This window comes from Macrosteles quadrilineatus, unplaced genomic scaffold, assembly GCF_028750875.1.
Source record: "Macrosteles quadrilineatus isolate MER2022 unplaced genomic scaffold, UCM_ALF_1.0 Scaffold_8__2_contigs__length_117827958, whole genome shotgun sequence".
NCBI classification, from domain to species: Eukaryota; Metazoa; Arthropoda; class Insecta; order Hemiptera; family Cicadellidae; genus Macrosteles; species Macrosteles quadrilineatus.
The window spans coordinates 54,717,257-54,741,814 of record NW_026542601.1 but is presented as its reverse complement, the minus strand read 5'-3'; the positions used below and the strand labels follow the sequence as shown (position 1 = coordinate 54,741,814).

The following is a 24,558-nucleotide window of genomic DNA, read 5'->3' as shown; positions in this document are numbered from 1 at the left end:
AATTAAGGGATTGCGTCCGACAAGTTTTGTGCTGCACCTAAATCACAATAAATTAATCATTTTTACTTCTAATTTTTTTAAAATAATTTTTAAATATACACATTTTATTTTACTTTGTTCTCGGGGATTCTAAAACGATAAAGTACGTTGATTTTGGATTTAGGTCTGACATAAAGTCCAGGCTTATAGCAGGATAATCGTTCAAGTCAGGGGAAATAAATTAATCATTTAATTGGCCGAAAATATAGTACTTAATGTTAAGAAAAATCGCACGAAATACGTTTGTTGTATATTACCGCTAAACTGGCGAGTTTATTGCCACAGTATATCAGGCCGAGCCCAGAGTGTTGTGACAGAAAATTAAAATTCTCTCTCGGTTGTGTTTTTATTTTAATTCCGTGCTATAATATTGAGCTCAGCTATTACTGTTTTAATTAAAACATAATCGCGTTGCTTGCATAGAGGGCGCAAATAATTATTCATTCTAAACCATGTAGATGATTTTAGTTTTTAAACCTAAATTGATTTATATTAATGTTACTACGCATGTTTTCACTCATATGGCAGTGAAACAATCAAATAAAGTACTGTACGATATTAAAGTGTTTTCAACTTGTATTCATTAGTTTAAAATCCTTAACTATTTCACAAAGACACAGTTAATTATGAAAGAAATAGGTATTAAATGTGTGTTATTATTCAACGACATCTGTTTTAAAATGGTTAAACCGTAAAAAATAAAGACGCACATAGTGGCGTCCCCATGTTAAAAATTTGATTGATTAATTGCAGATTAATCAGATGGATCTCTTGCTCAGATCGAAAAGAACCTAGAACTTGAACATATTCGTCAACATACAACTTTAGAATACCGGAGTGCTACTACAATTCTGTATTTTTACGTCTCAACTAAATTGATTGTATAGTTTCGACTGCATACTCATCGTGATTCGTCCTGCATCGCCCTCAGAAGTCGGGGGTACCTCAGGGGTTTGTTTTGGGACCTGTTTCTATTTTAAATTGCCATAAATGGTCCGTCCATGAATCGTAGCTGCAATTCGTATCTCTATGCGGATTATACTACCCTGCTCTCTTGTCACAGTGACTTTTTGCATCTCAAGTCACTGATTAGAAACACAGTGAACGCTGCTGCTGAGTCGTGCTTGGCCAACAGTTTTCTTTTGAATAAAGATAAACCCAATTAGTTATATTTTGCCTTAGACCCCCTCCAAGGCATAGGATAGCTCAAAGTTGAACGGTGCAGTGTGGTAAAACTTCGGGGAGTCCACGTTGACAAGCAGTTGACTTAGTTTAATCATATAGCCCATCTCTGTATAGTATTAGGTTAGGTAGAATCAACCCTTTTTCGTAGGTATAGTTATGATTAAGTTCCTATTAGTTATATAAGATATGTTTGTTTTGCTGTATTTCACTCTGCATTTAACTATGTTATTATTCATTGAGGTAATAGTTCTCGTCCTTCTGACGTCATAGTATTACAAAAAAGGTTCTACACATCAAGGCTGGAGTTTATCTTAAGGAACTTTGTCTTCTTATTTGTATTATATTCATATTTTAACAGTTATTAATTTATATATATTTATACTTCATTTTTGACTAGTTTTGAGGATATGGACTCCCATGCCACCAGGAGTGGTTTTGATAATATTCACACTAGAAATATCAGTCATTAAATTGACATCGAGCATGATTGACAAAAAAGGTAGGGTAAAAAAGTTTGCCCCTGAAATGTCTGTATAAATATCCGAACGAAGTTCTATCACTTTCTTACAAAGCTTATATGTGGCTAGCAAACAACCCTTTCTACAACTTAAATGATTTCCTAGAACTCCCTAGACCTATGCATGTTAACTAATGAGTAAATATTTTTGTCATTTGCATATTAAAATCCTGGCCCAGTAGAATAGTAAAACACACAAAGCTATAGCAAGGGATGCATTCAGTGTTTTTATTTCTCACCGGTTAAACTGATTGCATGGTTTCGTTTGCATAAATTCATCCGGGTCTAAGATGATTTAACATGTCAAAACTAGGACTGTTTCAGCTCCTAGCCGCAAGCCCCCCGTGGTGTGGGAGCGAGAGGGAGATCAAAAAGAGAAGACTATGGCCGTGGGAGGGAGAGAGATGTCACGGTTTCTGGTTACTTCTTGTCTGGTTCTCGTTTCCACCCTAAAAGATGTTGACAGCTTGTTACAAAACATCCCTAAGGGGTTCGAGAACAGTGTTTTTACCCTCATTTCTATTGCTGCCCACGAATTTGTTGGGTAGAAACAAAACTCCCCTCCAGCTTAAAATAAAATGCTATATTCTATATCCCCAGCGCTGCTTGAAAATCTTTTTTGAGTGAAATGTATAACCAACTAATATTTCATCTAATTTCTTTTTCATATTGCTTTTACGAAAGCGACGTACTTTGTGGATTATTTTTCAACATTTTCCCCCATTAATTGTAAACCCCTTATTGTGATACATAATCAAAAGAGTTCTCTGGAAGATTTTTCTTTTGCGGATGGGGGCTTAAAACACTAAAATGTGTTTTCTTAACTATTGAATACTTGATGCATAAATATATATTACTTCATGTTAACTATTTCTAACCATTCCTGCTTTTTTAAATTGCAAACATATAAACATCAAACTAGAGCCACACTAAGTTTTTCTCGTGTGCAATACATACTGATTATCCTTCCTCTAGGTCAATTAACTAAATCGTTGTTAATCATTGCTGTACATTCAACATTTCACTATCATGCCTTCCATACACCGAGTATGATCCTTATTTATTATTGTTATGAGTTCTTTATATTGCCTCAATGTCGTTGTCATTTTTATTATTTACTGCATATTGTTGTTTCATATTATATGTTGTATTAATCTGTTGCCAAATTTAAATTCATCCCGCATACTATCTGATTTTAACATATTTCTCATTGTGATCTTGCTTATGTTTGTATTGCTGTATTTATATTTGTTATTATTGTATGATGTATTTTTGCCTATTAATTTTTTTTAATTGTTATTCATAACTGCCTCGCATCCAATGTCGAATGTTAACTAGATTATTGTATTATTTAATTACTAGCTTCTGTACCCGTGCTTCGCAACGGGAAGGAAATCAGTTTCATTCTTATTGACAACATTTCATGGATTTAGATTAAATAATCCTACTATATAGTTGTGTAAAATAAATCTAATTTCTTTGGATCATTTTTCTGAAATTGTGAAATAAGCATTTGAAAGTTCTGATTGTTTACATTGAAATGTCTAAGCAAAGGTAACATTGTGAATTGTCTGATGGTTCTATGGAGACCAATTAATATTTACTTTTGAAAACCTCACCTCAAACCCTGGACATCCAAGAGGCGAAGTCCAAGAAAAACTCAGGGAAGTGAATAGGCGTAAGACATTCCTAGATATGTGGACCATCTTTATGCGTGATTTTGGCTGTATCGGTTTAGTATTTTAGTCGTGAGAGCCACACAGACAGACAGAGATCAACTCAATTTTATAATGGTAAGGATTGTATTTTCATGTAAACTAACACTTCAACATCTGTTAAGCCATTTATTACACATGAATGTCTTTTTGGCTCAGTTTCATGGTAAATTTCGACAGATATTTTACCTAAGCACATACATTAGACGTGTGCACTGATTTATACTTTTTCTAGTTTTGTTCAACTGTGGATGATTGTTAAAAATGTAAGCACTGAAAGTTACTGTTTTTACTTTGGCTACATTCGTTAAACGACTAGTTCGGTATTGTTAGGTGAGAAGTCAATCTGAAAAACCACAGTGGGTTATTAGCAAGTCATTTGTCTTCCTAAAGCAATAAGGCAGTAAACGCATTTACGTGTCTTTAGAAACAATTTCAAAATCGTTGGAAAACTGGTAAAGATGATTTTCCCTTACTACCGGTATATACATAATTGAGAGAAGCTCTTATACTACACTCCTGCTTTTGTTTTACCAAATACTCCTGATGAACGGCTGAAACGATCCGCACGACATTTAACACAGTCATAGTAACCAACCATGGGAAGGTAATCTGAAATTTAACAAAGTCCTACTATACTACCTACAGGACTACTTTACGTGAGTTGAACCTTTTAGAAATTTATCATGGGCCATTTGGGATTGGTCGCCATTACATTATTTTCAAGATAACAGTAAAAGATAAACAATATTAGAATCACCACATTTGTTTTTCAACAAATCATCTAAACCAGAACATTGTAAATACAAAACAAAATGAAGAAGAATCGTTCAATAAAATGTAGCACAATTTAATATAAAAATAAAAATCAATTAGACTGACGCACCATAAACTTAAAATACTCCAAATAGGCCTTCCAATTTTCTGAATATACCATTGAAAGAGATTATATTTTTTTATGAAAACGATTTTGGTGAGTTTATATTTATTTTGGTGAGTCGGTGGCTCAGTCGGTAGCGTCACGGACTTCGGCCCCAAGGCAGCGATGTCGTGGGTTCAGATCCTGGTCACTGCCGCATACATGATCAGTGGAGTCCACGTACTGTACCGGCTCACCCCTTGCCTTGCTGGATACGTTCCACGCACGGGCAGTTAGTCTATGTGGACGGGCAAATGCAAGGTTAAAAAAAGAGGCCGCCAACCTCTTTTTTTAGAAAACAAACTCTTAAAGAGTCGCTGACTTCATATACTGCAAGTAGACATCTCGAAATCATTTTTGAGGGTTCAAAACTGGACCGTGATAACAATAAATAACAGATAATAATAAAGGTAGCTGTCGATAGGAAACAAACATACACAGTACATCCAGTTTGTATGATTTACATCTACATTTCCTAATTAATTGAGGTTAAAAATAGCTAATAATTCAATAGGTGAAGATAATCGTAAATTAGATATTGCATGTGACGATGTGACCCACGTATTTAGTTTTAAATCTTAGAAGCAAGTTCCTAGCTTCGACATATTTACAATCACAAATTGTCTAGACAATCTCTATGTGGAGAGAATAACAATAATTTAATAATTTTTGGTGTGATTAAAAACGTGGTGTTTTAAAACGTTTTTATTTATAAATTATTTACTATTTTATTGACTTTGGGTTTAAATTCACCTAAGCTGAGCCCCCCCCCCTTCAATATTAATTAAGCAATAATATAAAAAATTACATTTTAAATGATGAATTTCAATTACCGAATACAACACGATTATAAATTTAATGTAAACCAGATAGCGTTTCTAGTTTAGAGGGAATTGTAATAATGAGTACCGCAGAGAACGGCCTAATTTGTTGTAGAACATAATTTGTTGCTGTACACAGTTATTGCAGCGCTATTCTACGTGGACTGTGTTTTAACTTTTCCCTTGTTCACTTTTTGTAAATTCAACAAAACATTTACACTTATATAGTTAAGTCGAGACCTATATAAATTACCTTTCAAATGTATACAATAATATAAGCCGTATCAACCTACTAATATCATTTAAGTTTGTAACATTATGGACACCTTTATATCTATTTTAAACATTAGTTATCTATAATAGGCAAGCATGTTTCTTTCAAACCTTTTTTCTCAGCTCATGTGCATCGCAGGGAAAATCTATGCATAATGATGGAGAGATATTTTACTGTAGGTGTACAGGATCCCTTTATACATTAAAATAGGCTCAAACATAAGCCCGAAAAAATGAACTTAAAATTTTTAAAACATTACCAGGGGCCTTGTGGGTTGCCATGATGGTGACGAAATAACAACGGAATATAAACAGAAAATAAAAAAAAATTAAAAAATTTCAATCACATGAGTTTATTTACTGAGTTAAAATAGAGAAGTCTGTACATCACATATTTTTGGCCGAGTTTTCGACCACTGGATGACCTCTAGTCACGAATACTAGTATTCGTGCCCCTAGTCCTATATTAATAGGCAAGCGTGTTTCTGTTAAAACCTGTTTTCTTAGCCAAAGTTCATCGCAGGGAAAATCTGCGCTGGAGAGATATTTCCTGTAGTTGTACAGGATCCCTTAAAAAGTTAAAAATAGGCTCAAACATAAGCACAAAAATGAATTTAAAATTAAATTAACATGGACCTTATTGGTCGCCATGTTGGGGGCGAAGTAACAACGTAATATAAACAGAAAATGAAAACAAATAAAAGAAATTACAATCATATGTTTTATTTACAGCGTGAGGGAAAATAGAGAAGTCTGTACCTTGGATATTTTTGGTCGAGTTTTCGACCACTGGATGACGTCTAGTTCTTATAAATTAATAAACACGGTTGGATACATTTATTGGCATGTGGGCTATTTTAACAGAACAATGTAGGTATTTTCAACGAATATTGTTGATAGAATAAACCCCCACTAAGCCGGATTGAGGAAGGTTCAAAGTAGTTTAGGATTATTTAAAGTACTTTCTAAATTAAATATTCTTAATGTAAAGAAGAAAATCTATGCCTATATTCTGGAACCGTTTGCGTAACCCAAAAAAACATATTTTTATAGAATAGAGCTGCATTCGAATAAAATTAGAATAAACAGTAGTTATGTGACAAATATTTTGTGTACAGTGCTGCATAATCCTATATTCTTAGCTTAACAGTGTATACTATGCTTACCTTTTGCTGATCAAATCGGAGTTCGGATTAAGTAATGTCTGTACCAACAGAATTTGAACTAATAAGTTCTTAAAGTACCTATTGAAAAAATAACATTATTAAAATTTTTTGGTACTATTATTATTTAATTTGAATTATAACGTTTAAACGTCTTTCTTTCTATCACAGTATAACCTATTATTAAAATATACATTTGTGATCAACGTATCCCTAGAGAATTCTCCTTGATTTAGCTTGTTTAGTTTTAGTTTTATGCTAACAAAAAAACATTTTTTTATAAAGAATTAAATTCTTAAAGTTTATGAATGGAAGCAAAACTAACTGTTTTCAATAACATTTTATGAATAATAATGAATAATTCGTTGGACAAACCCATAGAAAATAAAAATGTTTTTTACTTCAGTTAAGACTCTTGCCATAGGAATATGAAACAATCCGTTGGAGGGAATTTTAATATCCCGAGACAGCCCACAATGTCACCCCTCTATGAAATATGGGAATGATAAACTTGCCAGTTTGGTGCGGGAACAACACTTGTGATATTTTTTGTTGGTAAAAGAAACTGTGTCATTTGGTTTTATATACATGTACTGAGGTGTATAAACAATCGTATGTTATTTTCCTTGGCAACTGTTAACATGTAATAAATTAAAGTATTTTGTTTAGTTAGCAATCTGAAAGTAATAACTTCACTCGGATAGATTTTTTAATCAATACTTCGTCGGCAACTAGTACAGACACTTTTTAACATTACTGTTTCCATTCAGAAGATTCTCCTTTAAATCAAAGAGTAAAATTCTATGTACAACAAATAGTTATGGTAGTGAAATAAGAACAATAGCTCTTATTAGTACTTGTATTTTTCTCAGCTAATGTCTTTCCTAACTTAACTGCTTGTACATATGTACATATTTGGATTTTTATCGAATTTCCCAACAGGAATTAAGCTAGTACCGTAGGTCTCATGGTAAGACTTTGACCCAGGACAAAAATATACTTTTTTAAGGAATTTTAAGGGAATGTATTAGTGAACATTTAACCGGTAATTGGAAATTCACTAAGTCCCTATAGGTTTCCTGTGGTGGGGGAATTGTTCTCTGATTGTATTATTGGTTATAGCTCCAGGACGTTCATTTTTATGATTTCAATGTTCGTGCATAGTTCTCACCAAGCTGTCAGATAGGTTTTAACCTCCACATACGTATGAAAAAGCTATATTCTTTTTCAATTTCTAATGTAAGAAAGCATTCTATACATTTATTTATTCTAAGAAAACTTGAGATAAAGACGTCTTATATTTTAAAAATAAAAGGCATAAATTTGTGTGCAAAAGCAAAATAAAGACTCAAAATAACTTTCAATGCAATTTAAAACATTGATAATCAAGAGATACAAACAATCCTCTGAGGTTTTTTGTTTGCAAAACATATCACGAGATTTGTTATCCGATAACCCCGATAGTTAATTCAGCGAGCCCCGAGCAACAATCTACTGCTGATCTCTTTGGAAAAATATTTGTTAATCTTGAAATAACTTTGATATTTTCCTTCACACACAATTTACTGAACATATCTACAGATTAAACATATTCCCTTATAGAGATGTCATATGCTATTATGGTTAGTGTATGGTGTTTGCCAGCTTAATAAATCGTTTCATTGCATTACAATTAGTTAATAACTATTAGAACTGAATACAAAAATCTATGCTAAATTATTGCTTGTCCTATGGAATTAGCCAATGCCAAAGTCAAGTGTAGAGCACAAACGTAGTAAAATATTACTTCAAAAGAAAGAAACATTTAGTCGATATCAGCGCACTCTGGTCAACACTAATGAAATATACAACTTAACAATAATGAGATTTTTAAATAACACGATAAGCTTACTAGTGTGAGTCAAGTATTAAAATAACTACACTCCTTTCTACACCTTAGGCCTAAATCCCACATTCATATTTCATATTCAAAATAAAAGAACTTTATTATGTCCCTTTTTGAAAATCAATTATTGGCGATGACAATAATTATAATAATATATTCCTGTACCAATAGTGAAATAGTCGATTATGCTATTATGGTACTCCGAGTATAGTATTTGGTTGGTTAACCACTAATGCCAAAAAACCCTTAATGTAAAGGGACAAAGAACAAGAATCAACAATACCAGGCAGGTATAAGGCTGGTTTTTGGACCTTCACAGAAGAATATTATTAGCACCCTGGGAACCATATGCTGAAGATTGCCAATATATCGTACAGTAGCCTATATAGAAAATAACATTTCTCCAAGAAAGACAACTCCAATCCAATATCGTATGGTTGACATGAGGTGTCATCTGCTTACGATATAGAGATTGTCCCGAACAAAAATGACTTTCAGACAACATTTCTAAAATGTGCAACAGTGATACCTAGGCATACTATTTTATTTTCGGTTTGTTTTGTGATTATTATTATATGTGTCTATCATCATAATAAATTTACCGAAAAAGCAATAATTTCATGATGTGTTTCTTTAAATTCATATATTGTTAACATTTAACATATTTCGTACTGTATTTTTGCAGCAACAAAAAAAATTCTTATTGCATAAAGTTAAGGGGGGATCGAATAACAATAATGCATTAATTAATAAATAAATTTGTAAAACCACATAATTTTATCCTCTTATTATTATCCTTTTATTCTTTATTATTTTTTTGCCATGTCATCAATGTATGCATTGAGAAAGGTTATTTTCCAGACAAACTTAAGGTGGCTCGCACAGTCCCAGTTTGCAAAAAAGACGATCCCACGGCCATGAAAAGCTACAGGCCTATATCGATTATACTTGTCCTGGCAAAGATTATTGAAACATCCTCCTATTTGCAGATGATACCTCCATCACAACTAGCGGTCAAGATCCAGAGACAGCTCAGACAATAGCAGAAGTAAAGCTTGTTGCCGTAAAATCATGGTTCGACAACAATAGCCTAAGCCTAAATGAGCTGTAAAACTCAAAAGATATAGTATGCAGCTAGTCTTTCTAAATACCATACAATGAAACAAATGAGGTTAAGCTTCTTTGGCTTCCAAATAGACCAATAACTAACTTAGGAGAAGCATGTTAACTACATCTGCAAAAAAACTGAACCGTGTGATCTGTTTAATACGTAGGCTGAAACCACTTATTGTCTCCAAGGATTTACTTGTTACAGTCTATTTGCCATTGTTTCATAGCCACATCATCTATGGTCTTGAGCCGTGTGGGGCCATGCCTCAGCCTGCACAAAATCCTAGTCCTGTACATTGTAACAGTAGGCTGTGACAAGTCCTCAAAAAACTTGGAAACCAGCTAAACCAAGAAAAAACATAAATAACACAACTAGGCCAAAGGATTGTGACAGCATTAAGATCATACATCTTAATGTTAGAAGTAATTAATAAAATTGAAATTATTGAACAGTTTTTGCTCTCAGAAAACCCCGATTTATTTTTAATCAACGAGCATGGATTAGACCAGGTGAGCCTAAGCGCACTAAACATATCAAATTATGAATATCTAGCTGGATATGGCAGAACAGATAGGGGCCTAGGTGGAGTAGCTATATTTAAAAACATACACTGTGATATTATAGAAAATATTAAACCAACAACAATTGGCAATAACCTTATCAAAGAAATAGTTTTTGAATGTTCCGAAATAAATTTTACCATAAATAAAGAACTTTTTACTGTTGCATCAATTTATAGATCTCCATACCAGAATAACCTAGATGAATATTTCAACAAACTCAATGAATATTTAATGCATTTGGATACAAAAGACAGACATATAATTGTAGGATCAGACTTCAATATAGATTTATTAAAGAAAGACAATAGTTATCATAGATTCATTAATGAAATAGAAAGTTTTAACTTGAGACCAAATATAACAGAGCCTACTAGGATTACAGAGACCTCTAGCACTTGTATAGACAATTTCCTCACAAATTTTAGACCATTGCATGCTTCGACAATTGAACCTCATATCTCTGATCACCGTGCCATTTCCATTAAAATAAATGTAAATTCAGATTATTCTAATAGACACTATTCAAATCAAACAACGATAGAAAAGAGAAACATAACGACAGAAAATCTTAGAGAATTAAAATTTAGACTTAAATATGAAAACTGGGATTCTGTGTACTTGGCAAAATGATGTCAACGAGATGTATAATAGCTTTATTGACACGTTAAAGTATCACTTTGATATTAGCTGTCCACTAGTTAAAAATAAAATAAAAACAGGAAATATGAAAAGGTCTAAGTGGATGACAGCGGACATTCAAAAGTCGAAGGAGGATATGTTCCAGCAATACTCAATATGGAAGCTTACAAAATCAGCCCATGATAAGAAGAAATATATAGAACTCAAAGACAATTATGGGAAAAAATCCAAATAGGAAAGTTAAATTGGGCTCAAGAGACCACAGCAAAAAATTAATCAAACGCCTCTTGGAATGTGATTAACAGCTTAAGAACACAAAAAAAGATAATAGCACCAATATAAGCTTGAAAATAAATGACAGAACCATAGAGGATCCTTGCCAAGTCACTGAAACATTTAACACATATTTTGCAAACGTATCAAACCTTGTAAATGGCAACCACCTAGGCTTCCAATTCTCAGGTTTTCCTAGCAAAGATAATACAGTCTGCAAAATGACCAATTTTTTTGAGATCACACCTCAAAAACTTGATATCCTCTCCAAAATGGAATCTAAAAAATCTAGCGGAATCGATGAAATCAGCATGCACACACTGAAATTTTGCAAATATGAGATTTTACTGCCGTTGACTCACATAGTAAATTTTTCCTTAAAAACTGGATTTTTCCCTGAAAACTGCAAAGTAGCTATAAAGTCAAACCTCTTTTCAAAAAGGCGGACAGAACCGATCCGGGCAACTATCGTCTAGTCTCACTTCTTCCGTCAGTCTCAAAATTAATCGAAAAAGTTGTTTCGGACCTCTCCTATTCTTGGTTTACATTAATAACATCACCAACGCAATTCCAGAGTCTGATAACTACCTCTTTGCCGATGACACAACATTGGTCATAAAGGGTAAGGATGTTGAGACTCTGGAGGGCGAAGCAAATGAAAAAATTTCAGATCTCTCTAAATTTTTTGAAGCAAACAAACTCAGTTTAAATTCTCAAAAAACGAACTATTTGTGTTTTCAAACAGCACAAAAGCAAAATTCCAAAAATAATAGGACTCCGAACCTATTTATAGGACAGAATCAAATTGAACAATCAAAAACGGCTGACTTCTTAGGGGTGAGGCTGGATGATAGACTCGGGTGGGGCGAGCACATTAGAGAGGTCGCTTGCTCGAGGACTATTCATTCTACGTAGGATGAGGTCATACGACAGCGATGCTCTGTCCAGGCTCGTCTATCACGGACTGTTCGAGCAGTACATTTCATATTCTATCATTTTGTGGGGTTCTTCCACCAAAAAGAATTTGGAAACAGTTTTTGTCTGGCATAAAAAGCAATAAGGACCATCCTAGGCATGCCACCAGATGCCAGCTGCAGAGATGTATTCATCCAGCTTGGACTCTTGACTGTCCCTTGCATATTCATCTACGAAGCAGTAGTATACATAAAATCACAAAACATTCAACCTCATTTCATAGATCACAAATACAACACTAGAAACAAAGGAATCCATGCTCTACAACACAGATTAAAATTGTTTGAACAAAAACCTCATTATTCCGGTTTAAAAATTTTTTAGGCACTGCCAAAACAACTTCAAAACATTAAAAAAATCTCAAAATTCAAAACAGAAATCAAATCTTTCCTGACAAAAAATGGTTTTTATGATGTGGAAGAAATGCTAAATTTCCCAAAACAGAGCCCTTTGGCCTAGGATGTGATTTTCTTACTATACAGTAAATGATTTTTTATTATTATTAGACCTTAACCTATTGACCTGTCCAATTCCTGCCCTAGACTACGGACGGAAACTACAAGTATTACAAGTAAGTAAGTCCTACAGAAGAGAGCTCTTCGAATATAATGGACTCCGCCAGCAATGAAGAACAGAACCCTGCAAGCCCATATTCAAGAAATTGGGTATATTCACTATCACAATCTTCAACCACTATATTTTCGTCAGTCTTCTCCACATTCATCAAAATCTACAAACGCTATCATTGCTATCAATACGAGCAGACCAACATAGTTATAATACCAGAAGGAAAAAACACATTGACATACCATTCTGTAGACTTACTAAAAAGAAATAAGACTGCTACCCCATCCTGGCTATGAAATTTTTCAACTTACTCCCGGCTGCCATCTAAGAACTAGATGAACCATCAAGAACGTTTGAAAATAAAATTGGGACTTGGCTTAGGAACAACCCCTTCTACAATGCGCAATGCGTATCTAGAAGCCGACTCAGGACTACAGAAGCTGACTACTCTTCAATAAAGTGACCTGCCACCAAAATTCAATCAAGATCCAAATATGTTATATAATTTAATTTGTCAAGTTTTTTTCTGTAAATATATGTTTTTTTAGTAATAGTATTGACGCCATCTATCCAGTATTACTGGTCAACGATGAAGATAGGAGAAAAGTATGAAGTAAGTAAGTATATGAAGTCAGAATATTTTCAACAGCCGAGTCCGCGTAGAATGATCCGTACCATGGCCGTGCTTGTACTGTACACTCAATCTTGGAACGCCAATACTTTTTTTTGCAATTTTTGTCCTTAGGCACAATTTTCTTGATCTTATGAAAAAGACAAATTATTTCATAATTTGACTATTATTTGTGTCATTTGATTATTTCATAATGACACTAAAGTTTAATATTAATTTCCATTTTAGGCTAATTGTTTCGAAAAATTCTGAACATATGTATTCATTTACACTAGAGGACCCATGCTGCTCCGCAGCGTTAAAATAATTATTATATCCGAGAAATAATCAAATTTATAATTTTTGATTGAGTAATACAGTATCTTGAGCTTAACTAATTCAAACGATCAATATCTCAAATTAAATATTATAATTTACTGATTATTTTGTGTCTAAAACATATAGAAATACATGAACAATACTGGAGCTATTGATTTTTAACCATATTAAACCCTTATGAAAAATACTATTTTATATTAGTTTTTCACCTTGCGTTTGCTTGAAACTCGTCCAATTTGAATAACTAATAGCTTAAATGAAAGCCAGTATTTAACTGAAGGTTCTTAGACTAAAATATATAGGATTATAAATTTAAAACTGGTAAAGGTACATCTCAAATTGAAGTAAGAATCATAAAATAAATCAAATTATGTGTTCTAGTCGTGTAATACTGTAGATAAATATTTGTAGATGATTGATGGCAAATTTGTGAGTGCATACCTTCAATTCGAGACCTCAATCATGAAAATCGGTCGGGTAGAAAAGCCAAACGAACCCGGCAAAGTAAAGCCAATTTAACTTCCATAAGAAAAACACGGGAAGCGAATTTCGTTTGTGTATACACCGAGTGGGGTAATAGATAAATATATGCCAATGCTATATGGCAAATCTGTGCGTGCATACATTCAATTTGAGACCTCAATCATCAAAATCGGTCGGGCAGAAGAGGCAAACGAACTCGGAAAGAAAACCCAAATTTAACTTCCATAAGAAATACATGGGGAGCAAATTTCATTTGCGTATACACCGAGTGGGATTATAGATAAATATATGCCAATGCTTGATGGCAAATCTGTGCGTGCATACCTTCAATTTGAGACCTCAATCATTAAAATCGGTCGTGTAGAAGAGCCTAAAGAACTCGGCAAAGAAAAGCCAAACTTAACTCCCATAAGAAATACATGGGGAGCAAATTTAGTTTACTAATAAGCCGAGTGGGATTATAGATAAATATATTCCGATGCTTGATGGCAAATCTGTGCGTGCATACCTTCAATTTGAGACCTCAATCATGAAAATCGGTCTGGTAGAAGAGCCAAACGAACTCGGCAAAGAAAAACCAAATTTAACTCCCATAAGAAATACATGGGGAGCAAATTTCGTTTACGTATAAGCCGAGTGGGATTATAGATAAATATATTCCGATGCTTGATGGCAAATCTGTGCGTGAATATCTTCAATTTGAGACCTCAATCATGAAAATCGGTCGGGTAGAAGAGCCAAACGAACTCGGCAAAGAAAAGCCAAATTTAACTCCCATAAGAAATACATGGGGAGCAAATTTCGTTTACGTATAAGCCGAGTGGGATTATAGATAAATATATTCCGATGCTTGATGGCAAATCTGTGCGTGAATATCTTCAATTTGAGACCTCAATCATGAAAATCGGTCGGGTAGAAGAGCCAAACGAACTCGGCAAAGAAAAACCAAATTTAACTCCCATAAGAAATACATGGGGAGCAAATTTCGTTTACGTATAAGCCGAGTAATACTATAGATAGTTATATGCCAATGCTTGATGGCAAATCTGTGCGTGAATACCTTCAATTTGAGACCTCAATCATGAAAATCGGTCGGGTAGAAGAGCCAAACGAACTCGGAAAAGAAAAACCAAATTTTTTTAATATATAAGATTCTTGTATAATGATGGCTCAGTGACATGTTTCCATATAATATTACAATATTAATTGCATTGTTCTTAATCCCTACTCAGGAAAATTACAGCATGTCTGACCCTTTGGCAGAAATTGAAAAGTCCCATGAATTCTGGTGTTGCACTCTTTCTAAAAAATGCCATCCATTAGAATATTTATCTGAGAAATACAATAGACTAACCAACACAGGGAATATGTTTAATCTATGGAAATGTCAGAAATGTTAGAACAAGAAAATTAACTGACTCATCTCAACATGCTAAAAATAAAATATACATTAATTTGTATTATACTCTGCGTCTGGTATTAAATGTTAAGTAATATGGGTTTTTCCTCTATGGAAATTTCTTATCCGCCCAGTCATTCTCACTCCAATACAGTCCAATTCCAGCGTTCTCGTTCCATGGTTCCATCCCATCGATTTCCTGGACCAACACCACGGCCACATGTGTTTCTATTGTGTCTGATTCTGTTTTGTTTGGTTATAATTTGAGGTTAGCCAAACTTTAGAGGATACTTCAGTGTTTTTGTGAATAAAGTATACTTTTACTATCTCAACAATGGGTAGGAAAATGACCGAAGAGGATATGGAGGTTGATGGTCAGGCTAATGGAGACCAAGAAAATGAGAAGAGCGAGAAATCGAAATACGAAGATAAAGTGAAGTTTGTTAGTGCAATAGCTCAACCTTTGGCTTCTAAAAAGTTCAACAAAAAACTTCTGAAGTTGCTTAGATCAGGTACGAACAATCTTAAGTTTCAACAGAATGACATGTTATACATCAGTGTTTATAATGTTAGGCTAGGCCTATTTTGTATGTATCTTTTAACTTACCTGTCATTTGTGCCTCACTAAGTTTAGGCCTAGGCTAGGGATGAGCATCGATAGGTCAACCATCAATGTTCACTGTTGATCTTATCAGAAAATGTATACCATTGATGTACCAATAACATCGTCGCAAAAACATTGTTGTTCTAGGGGCTAAGTTAAGTTATAGGCCTAATCATCCATGCCAATCAGTGTTTTTTCATATTTTTGTCTTGTAAGCCTACTGCCTCAGCTAATTAGCCTAATAGACTAGGCTATGTTTGGTATTATTTAAGAGGATACACTCTGGTATCCGGACATGGATTAGGCGCCTAATCTTTACAGCCGAGTACTCTATCCACTACACCAAGAACTGGCTGCTGTAAATCGTACCGATGTGGTAATGGTGTTCCGGGCCCCCACAACCCAGTGATGTCACTGCCGGACACCTAATCCACGTTCGGTTACCGGACGCGTATCCTCTGTGATTAATTAAACACACTCCCTTGCGTTGGTTAGTCTATGCTGTTAGAGACATTCTAGATTTTCAGTTTCTTATTCACATTCACAAAACGAAATATCGGGATTAGGTAGGGCCAAATATATTATGCTAGAAAAGAAGATGGCTGCCACTGAAATGTTGTTATGAATGGGCTAAAAACTGAATTTTAGGTAGTCTAGCATTTAGGTTAGGGTTAAAGATAAGTTACCGTAGGTATCGATCATGTTCTACTCTTGTCTAAGTTTTAAGCTAAGTTAAGGCTAGTCCAGCGATATTTTTACATTCCATATCAAAAGTACCTACGTAGGCTACAATGATATCCTTCTACCAATAAAATGCCTAATAAAATAATAGGATGCACTGCTCTGTAAAGGTTGGAACCTAAGGGTTTAGAAATTTACGTGGTATTGCTAGCTACAACTCGATGAATTGACCTTTTGTTTCCAACAATCTGATTGAAAAAAAAAACATCTAGGAGACTAGCTAATAAATAAGTCTATTAATGGCCACACTTTACTTTAGGTCCTACAAACAACCAAATGAAAATATCGATTATTTCATTGTATATATCGTTTGGTTAGGTTAACCTAACCTAACTAACCAAACGATATATCGATCGATATTTTTATTCAAACGAGTGTAGGACATAAAGTAAAGTGCAGCCCTATTAATTTCTTGCGTGAGCGATGACATGTTTCATCTCAGTCCCCTCCAATCACGTCGGAATCATAAACGACTTATGTGGCCTCGGGTAAACGCCGAACATCTTAAGCGTGAGTGCTGAGACGCCATCTTAGTCTCCTCTGATCACATCAAAATCATGAACGACTCATGTGGCCGCGGAGAAATGGTGAACATCTTGCGCGAGTGCTGAGACGTCATCTTAGTCTCCTCTGATCACGTCGGAATCATGAAGGACTCATGTGGCCATGTTGAAATTGTGAACATCTTGCGCGGGCGCTGAGACATCATCTTAGTCTCCTCTGATCAGGGCGGAATCATGAACGACTAGTGGCCACGGAGATATGGTGAAAATCTTGCCCGGGCACTTAGACGTCATCATAGTCTCTTCTGATCACGTCAAAATCATGAACGACTCATGTGGCCACGGAGTGATGGTGAACATCTTGCGCCATTGTGAAGGCATCATCATTGTCTCCTGCAGTTTTGAAAGCGGAGTCGTCGTCTTTCGCGATAGCCGCTAAATTATGAACATCTCCTGCGGCTGTGTAAACGTCATCATCGTCTCCTGTGGGTTTCGAAAATGTGATCGTCGTCTTTTGCGATAGCGGCTAAAATATGAACATCTTCTGCGGCCGTGTAAACGTCATCGTCTCTCGTGGTTTTGAAAACCTGATCGTCGTCTTGCACGATCGTGGCAAAATCAAGTTCATTTTCCGTAGCTGTGTAGACATTATGATTGTCTCCCGCGGTTGCGATAGCCTACAATCTTGGACTTCTTCCGCGATGACGGATGAATATATTGACAACTCCTACGCTAGCAGCGAAATAGCAAAAATTTTTTGTGGGCCCTCAGATTTCATCAACAGCTCCCGCAATTAAGGTGTAAAAGATTAATGGTGGAATAAATTTAGCCTATCAAGAAAAAATATTTGGGGTACCAAGTTAGGCATCCTCCTAGGCTGAGGCCTCCGGCAACCGCCGTGTCCGCCGTTAGGTAAATACGGTCCTGACTCGATAAAAAAAAAAACCACAAAAACAGAGCCCAGGCGAGCACAAATCATGGTGAGGCAAAATATCCCGAGTACAAGAGCAGACCGTGTACACTATCGTGCTCACCATAGCTCGCCTATTTGGCGATAGTGTACTGCTAGCATTAAGACTAACATTTAAATTTTAATCAAACTAGGAGGCTAATAAAACACAGTTAAATGAAAAACATTTATATATTTAAATACTTTACCTAGGTACCGAAAACATCGGTGTAACAAAAACATCGGTAATCTTCCACTGATGTAAAAAACATTGAATATCCGTGTTTAGAAAACATCAACTATCGATGCTCATCGCTAGTCTAGGCCTGGATGTTGATCTCTTAAGCTGGATTTGCTTCATATGAATCCTGAGATTGCATTAAAAAGACATCCTAGTCACAGCCTTAGAACAAGCCCTTAAAGTTTTATACAGTAGCCTATGACTCCCTTGTAAGTTTAACCTAGGCCTAGGCCTACCTAATGACTATTAACCCATTGGGGAAGGAATTAATCCGCTACATGCAGCACCCTCTGGCGGCAATCAATTTTACCGAATTTGTAGACTTTTACTCTTAACTGTTATAGAAAGAAAACCTTAGGTAATAAATTAATAATTCTTTCACCATTTTGTTCACAGTAAAATTTTCTACAGAAAAGTGTTAATTGGATAGTCAAAGTTCTAAACTAAAAAAATATATATATATAAAGATTATAAAAATAAAAATTTTCAGAACAATAATTTTGAAAGTAAACTTGATATACAAATTCCAACATTAATCCAGACACCAAATAACACTACTATTATAAAGGTCGATCGATTCCCTACGTAGAAAAATCAAAAGTTGTGTACTTTTATGAGTAATAACATATTTAAAAAATTGTTTGTTTACCTTACCGCAGCTGATTTTTGGTGATATGTGGTTTCCATGGCAACACAAAATTGTTTGTTATTCGCTAAAATAAATGAGTAAATACGCAAATCAAGAAGCAAGATATTTATAAACATTATAATAGTAAGAAGAAACAAAAAGGGCGAAAAATAATAATAACTAAATAAAAAATGGCGCTGCCTAGCGGTGACACGAGCGGCTCTCGTAAGTCGGCCTCCGGGCCTGCAGCGGCCGTACGAGTAACGCTCGTAAGTCGGCGCCAATGGGTTAAAAACACTCTCTGCAATTGATCAGGTTAAGTAAAACCAACAAAAAACTTATTTTGAGGCTACAAGTTGAGAGGAGATACTCACCAATGTAGAAAATAAATCAAGTTAAGGCCTAACGTAAGTGTAACTTAGTTTCCTGATATTGGGCTGTAATATATAGGCCTACGGTAGCTTGTGGTTTCATGAATCTGTCTTGAGAACCATAAAATCAAGTGCTCCATTCCGAACGTTGCAAACCAATCTTCAGAAGGCAAAAAGTTCATACCGTTATCCGTCTGCCTTGTAGTCTACATGTCATCTCAAATATTGACCTATTAGGAGATTTGCATCTAGCTTTAATGCACACAACAGAAGCAAAATATATATTCCGAGACCACAGCCTCACAGGACCACAGCAGATCATTTTTCCTGTTTTAGTTAATTTTTTTTTTGTAGATTACAAAACACTTCTGCTAAGTTGTCATTGTAAAAAAATAAAACTTTTGTTTTCAATCATTTTGTATTTACCTACCTACATTTTCTTACATTTTAAGGTTAGTGTAGAATCATATGTTTTTGATATATTTTTTCTCCCAAGATTTTTTTAACTATAAACTCCAGAGTAAGCCTGTTAAGGCAAGAAATCGGTCAGTGGAATTACCGTTTCAATAACATCAAAATACCGTATGAACTAGGCTAATTCATTCATTTTTTTGTTTCAGTTAAAAGTCAGAACGACAAGACACTTCTTATACTCGGTTTGAAGGATGCTCAAAGATGGATAAGGAAGAATGAACTGAAGAAGGGTGAAACTGTGTAAGTATTTTAGGGTTTGATATTCTGCCTAGTAGAGTCTCAGTTATCTGATTTTCAGTTAACCCACCTTCCGTGTTGTATGACCCTATCACATGATCTAAGCACCATAAATTTTGTGTTTTTGTGCAGCATGTTGTGTGCCCTAGTGTTGTAAATTGGGACAGCCTCTTTCACCAGACTCGACTATTCTAAAAATACTAGTGCACCTGTTGCTCGAATTCGAGCAATTGTAAAATGTTGCAGGCATTATTTCAAAACAAATAACAGTCATAATTTTTGAATGATTTTTAAGAGTCAACTCAAAGATAAATAATCAATCACTCCACACCAGTTATCAAAACTATAAACAAACTGAACTCACTCTGAAAACGAACGCTCACTCCACTCCAGTTATCCAAACTGAAAACAAACGCTCTTGTTTGTATCATGTATTTACTACGAACAGTTGTATTATAAATTATTCGTCCGTTTAAGTAAACATAATCTTTTCTTCATAAGAAATGCATTGGGATTTTGATGGCCTGTGGGGAAAATCCCGAGGACTTTTATTGCAGAAATTGGTGAAAGGGGGCGTCTACACAAAAAATACTTAATCTTGACATATCGTTTGTAAAAATCCGTCAATTATTAACGGAGGAGTAGTGTTTCATAGAAATCACCTTAACGTATTATATATAAGGATGCCAGGCCAGCCCTTACACTTGGCTGTATGTTTCCTTTGTTTCAAAGTGCTTCATACCAATAGGATGGATTAAACATAAGACTAAAGAAAGTTTTATGCATATTGTTGTTTGCCAATCGCTCCTAGTTTTATAAAGTTAACTGAGGGGACCCGTATCCCCTGTGCAAATTGCACTGTTTCATAGGGTCCAAAGGTTGTTACCAAGGCAAAAAATCAATCTACAGCAATACCGGTACCCATTTACCTTTTGAAGATTATGTTTGTTTAGAACAGCGTTATTAGGTTAATCGAACTACTAATTTAAAATTTGTTGAATTTATATCTACACTAATGAGTGACTAACCTACCTTAATCAGGCTACAGTTAGTTGTCAAAAAAGTTGCCTATTTAAAATATGTGTTCATACACTGTTTAGCCTCTTTTTTACAATTTGACTGTGTTTAACATTCAACTGAAGGAACAGCTGTTAAATTACAATTCACATTTTAACTGTTTTAAAGACAGTCAGCATTACTGGATCTGTGAAAATGGAATGTGATTCTTAAACTATCATCAATTATTTTTAAATTCCAGTAAAACCAACTTTATGGTATTTTCAACAGGTAAACAAAAAAATCCAATTGATCCAGTGATTAATTTAAAAAAATCTAATCTTAATCAAGTTACTACAACTAAATTTTTGGGCTTAGTAGTTGATGAAAATCTTTCATGGAACTCCCATGTTGACCATGTTTTCATCAAAATCACATCTGGAATTTATGCAATTTATAGAATGTCTAAATTTTGTTCAGCAGATATTTTGAAAAAGCTTTATTTTGCTTTCATTGAATCCGCAATATCATTTGGCATAAGTGTTTATGGTGGAACATCAAAGAAAAATTTTGACAGAATTTTAATTTTGCAGAAAAGAGCAATAAGACTAATGTTAAATTTAAACTGGGATGTTTCCGTACGTGATCATTTCTTAGCCATGGGTATAATGACTGTGTACGGCATTTATGTTTTCCATACCGTTCTTTAACTAAAAATCTTTTTTCTGAAAGTATGTTACCTAAACTAGGGGATAATCACGAATATGGCACCCGGCATAGAAACAAAATTGCTGTTGGTGCCCATAGATTGGAATTTTATAACAAAAAACCGTCATGTGCTGGAAGAAAATTTTTGGAAGGGCTTCCAGAGGGGTTGAGGAAAATTGATGATTGTAAAAAATTTAAATCCCAGCTTAAAATATACTTAACACAAAAAGTACTGTATAATTTTGATGAACTGTACAGCTGATATTATGTTGTAAGTTTAAGTAGTTTAAGAATTTTGACGCCATTCAATGTACATACTTGTATGATTCATGAATAAAGTTATTTTCAATTCAATTCAATTCAATTCATTGACAGGGAAAAACCTACTGTATTAAGTAAGCTATATAGGCCTAGATAATTAAATGGGACCTTTTTTGTATGGAGTTGATAAAAGAGTATCAGCGGTGACATCATTCTTTAAACACCAGCATCTTCCTAAAATTGAGCATATTCTTTCTAAATACTTTGCATCAAGTGGATGTGTTAACCCATTGGTTAACCATTGGTCCCGACTTACGAGCGTTACTCGTACGGCCGCTGCAGGCCCGGCGGCCAACTTACGAGTGCCGCTCGTGTCATTGCTACGCAGGGTCACTAGTTATTTTATTTATTATTGTTTTCCCCCTGTTAGTTTCTTCTTACCTTTATAATGTTTATACAGTTCTTGCTTCTTGTTGTGTGTATTTACTCATTCATTTTTGCTAACAAACAAGGTTGTGTTTTCATGGAAACCAGACATCACCCAAAATCAGCTGCGGGAAGACAAAACAAAATTTTTTTTCTATGTTATTTATTACTTATAAAAGTAAACAATTTTATTATAGTTCTTAGTTGATTGTAAAAATGTTTTAATGGAATCACAATGGGTTCTTAATAATTATTGCATTCAAAATGATAAGAAATTCATTGTCTTCACTGAAATTCATTACAATTTTCACTGTAATATTCACCAACAGATCTTGTGAGACCCTTTATTGTAAGTGCTAAGATAATCTTATAATAAAGGGTTACATAACATCTATATTAGGCTACGTACTAATCGGTAGCCTATATTCATTGAATATTGGATACTGAAGTAGACATCGAATCTATTTGGATCAGATATCTCAAATTTTTTATGGAAAAAGATTATAGTTGTGTGAGCCAGTCACAGAATGCGCTAGGCCTAATGGCTATAGTTTTATCTTTTACCTTATATTTTGTTGCTGACATAGTTGATGGGTCATAACAGTTGCTATAGCTCACAATAAGTCGGTCCACCAGTTTGACATGGTTAAAAAAGTTCTTGTATTCAACAGAAATGAAGTTATGACGATTTTAATTTAAAAACTGGCGTCAACTTTAACATGGGATGGAATGTCTAGTCGTATCAATATTTAAAGCTATAGTATAGATTTTTGTTGACAGTCTGGTAATCTTCGCTGGTGACGTGACACCCGTGGATGTGATGTGTCACATGCCTGCCGTGTGTGAAGAGAAGAACATCCCTTACGTGTACATCGCCAGCAGACAAGATTTGGCTCATGCTGTCGGCTTTCAGAACAGTTGCCTCATGGCCTTGGTCAGGGAACATTCCAAATACAAGGAACTGTATGACGAGTGCTACCAAGAGGCTAAAAAACTCGGCCATGTCATGTAAATTTTTCCCTTTTTTTTGTAAATAAATCAAAAAATCAAAATAGACTTTTTTCTCCTATATCCTATAATTTACTATTATTATGGTTGGCGGTCTAATGCTAGTGAATTACTTAAAATTTTTGTGGGGGGGGGTCGATGCAATCCTAGTTCTTGTTACCTGTAGTTGAATTTGTGTTAGAACAGATGCGGGATAGTTTCTTTTGCCATTGCGTAGGATTTTTAAATATTTTCAGTCACACCCCTATGCTTATTACATGATCGCAACAATTATTGATTAAGATGTAGGCTACAATTTTAGACATTTTGAGTTTTTGTTTATTGTAATAACATATACTTACAAATAAGCAATCTTTAAATATTGCTAAATATTGCTTAAAAGTTTAAGTATCTTTATGTACATACAGTTTTTTCTAACAAAATTTTTTTGGGGCTTCGGCCCCTCCCTCCGCTATATTTTCTACTGGGTTTGGAAGCATCTTTGGTAATAGATTAATGAAAAACTTAAATAATTTAATTTAAACATTTCTCATCATTTAACCACTTATTCAGAGTTTTGCAACCAATAAAATGCTGTAAAAATCAATTGAATGTTAAGCAATCAGTTCACCCCTTTTATTTTCTTCCAAAATAATTTCTCAAATGTTGGTATACATGTTTGGTAATATTTATTCCGTCTTAACACCAGAGGACAAGCTATTGTTATAATTACATAATTTCATTTTTTGAATAGTTAAATAAAAAGCTAAAAAAAGTGTTGTGAATAAAAAACTAACACAAAGTAAATAAACAAATACACTTTACATAACACATAGATAATCTCAATTGGTAAGGTATTAATACACAATACTGATACACAACAATGATGGTAATTAAATTGCTTATATTAGCCTCATTTTCCAAACTAAACAGCTTTAAACAACAAATAGCATTAT

The 24,558-nt window shown here is 34.4% G+C and overlaps 1 protein-coding gene across 1 annotated transcript; it reads left to right on the top strand.

Moving 5' to 3' along the window:
* Window positions 1-15,688: 15,688 nt before the first annotated feature.
* LOC129001097 (H/ACA ribonucleoprotein complex subunit 2-like protein) lies at window positions 15,689-23,667 on the top strand. The gene is made up of 3 exons (XM_054428268.1): window positions 15,689-15,988; window positions 20,134-20,227; window positions 23,396-23,667. Exons 1-3 carry the CDS (start codon window positions 15,811-15,813, stop codon window positions 23,625-23,627), a joined length of 504 nt encoding a protein of 167 aa, XP_054284243.1. The 5' UTR covers window positions 15,689-15,810; the 3' UTR covers window positions 23,628-23,667.
* Window positions 23,668-24,558: the final 891 nt, after the last annotated feature.

Bases quoted from the DNA above. Each gene is read 5' to 3' on its own strand.
- LOC129001097 (XM_054428268.1), top strand. From the start codon at position 15,811: ATGGGTAGGAAAATGACCGAAGAGGATATGGAGGTTGATGGTCAGGCT. The intron at 15,989-20,133 runs GTACGAACAATC...TTTTTGTTTCAG, and splicing joins TCTGAAGTTGCTTAGATCAG to TTAAAAGTCAGAACGACAAG. The intron at 20,228-23,395 runs GTAAGTATTTTA...TTTTGTTGACAG, and splicing joins CTGAAGAAGGGTGAAACTGT to TCTGGTAATCTTCGCTGGTG.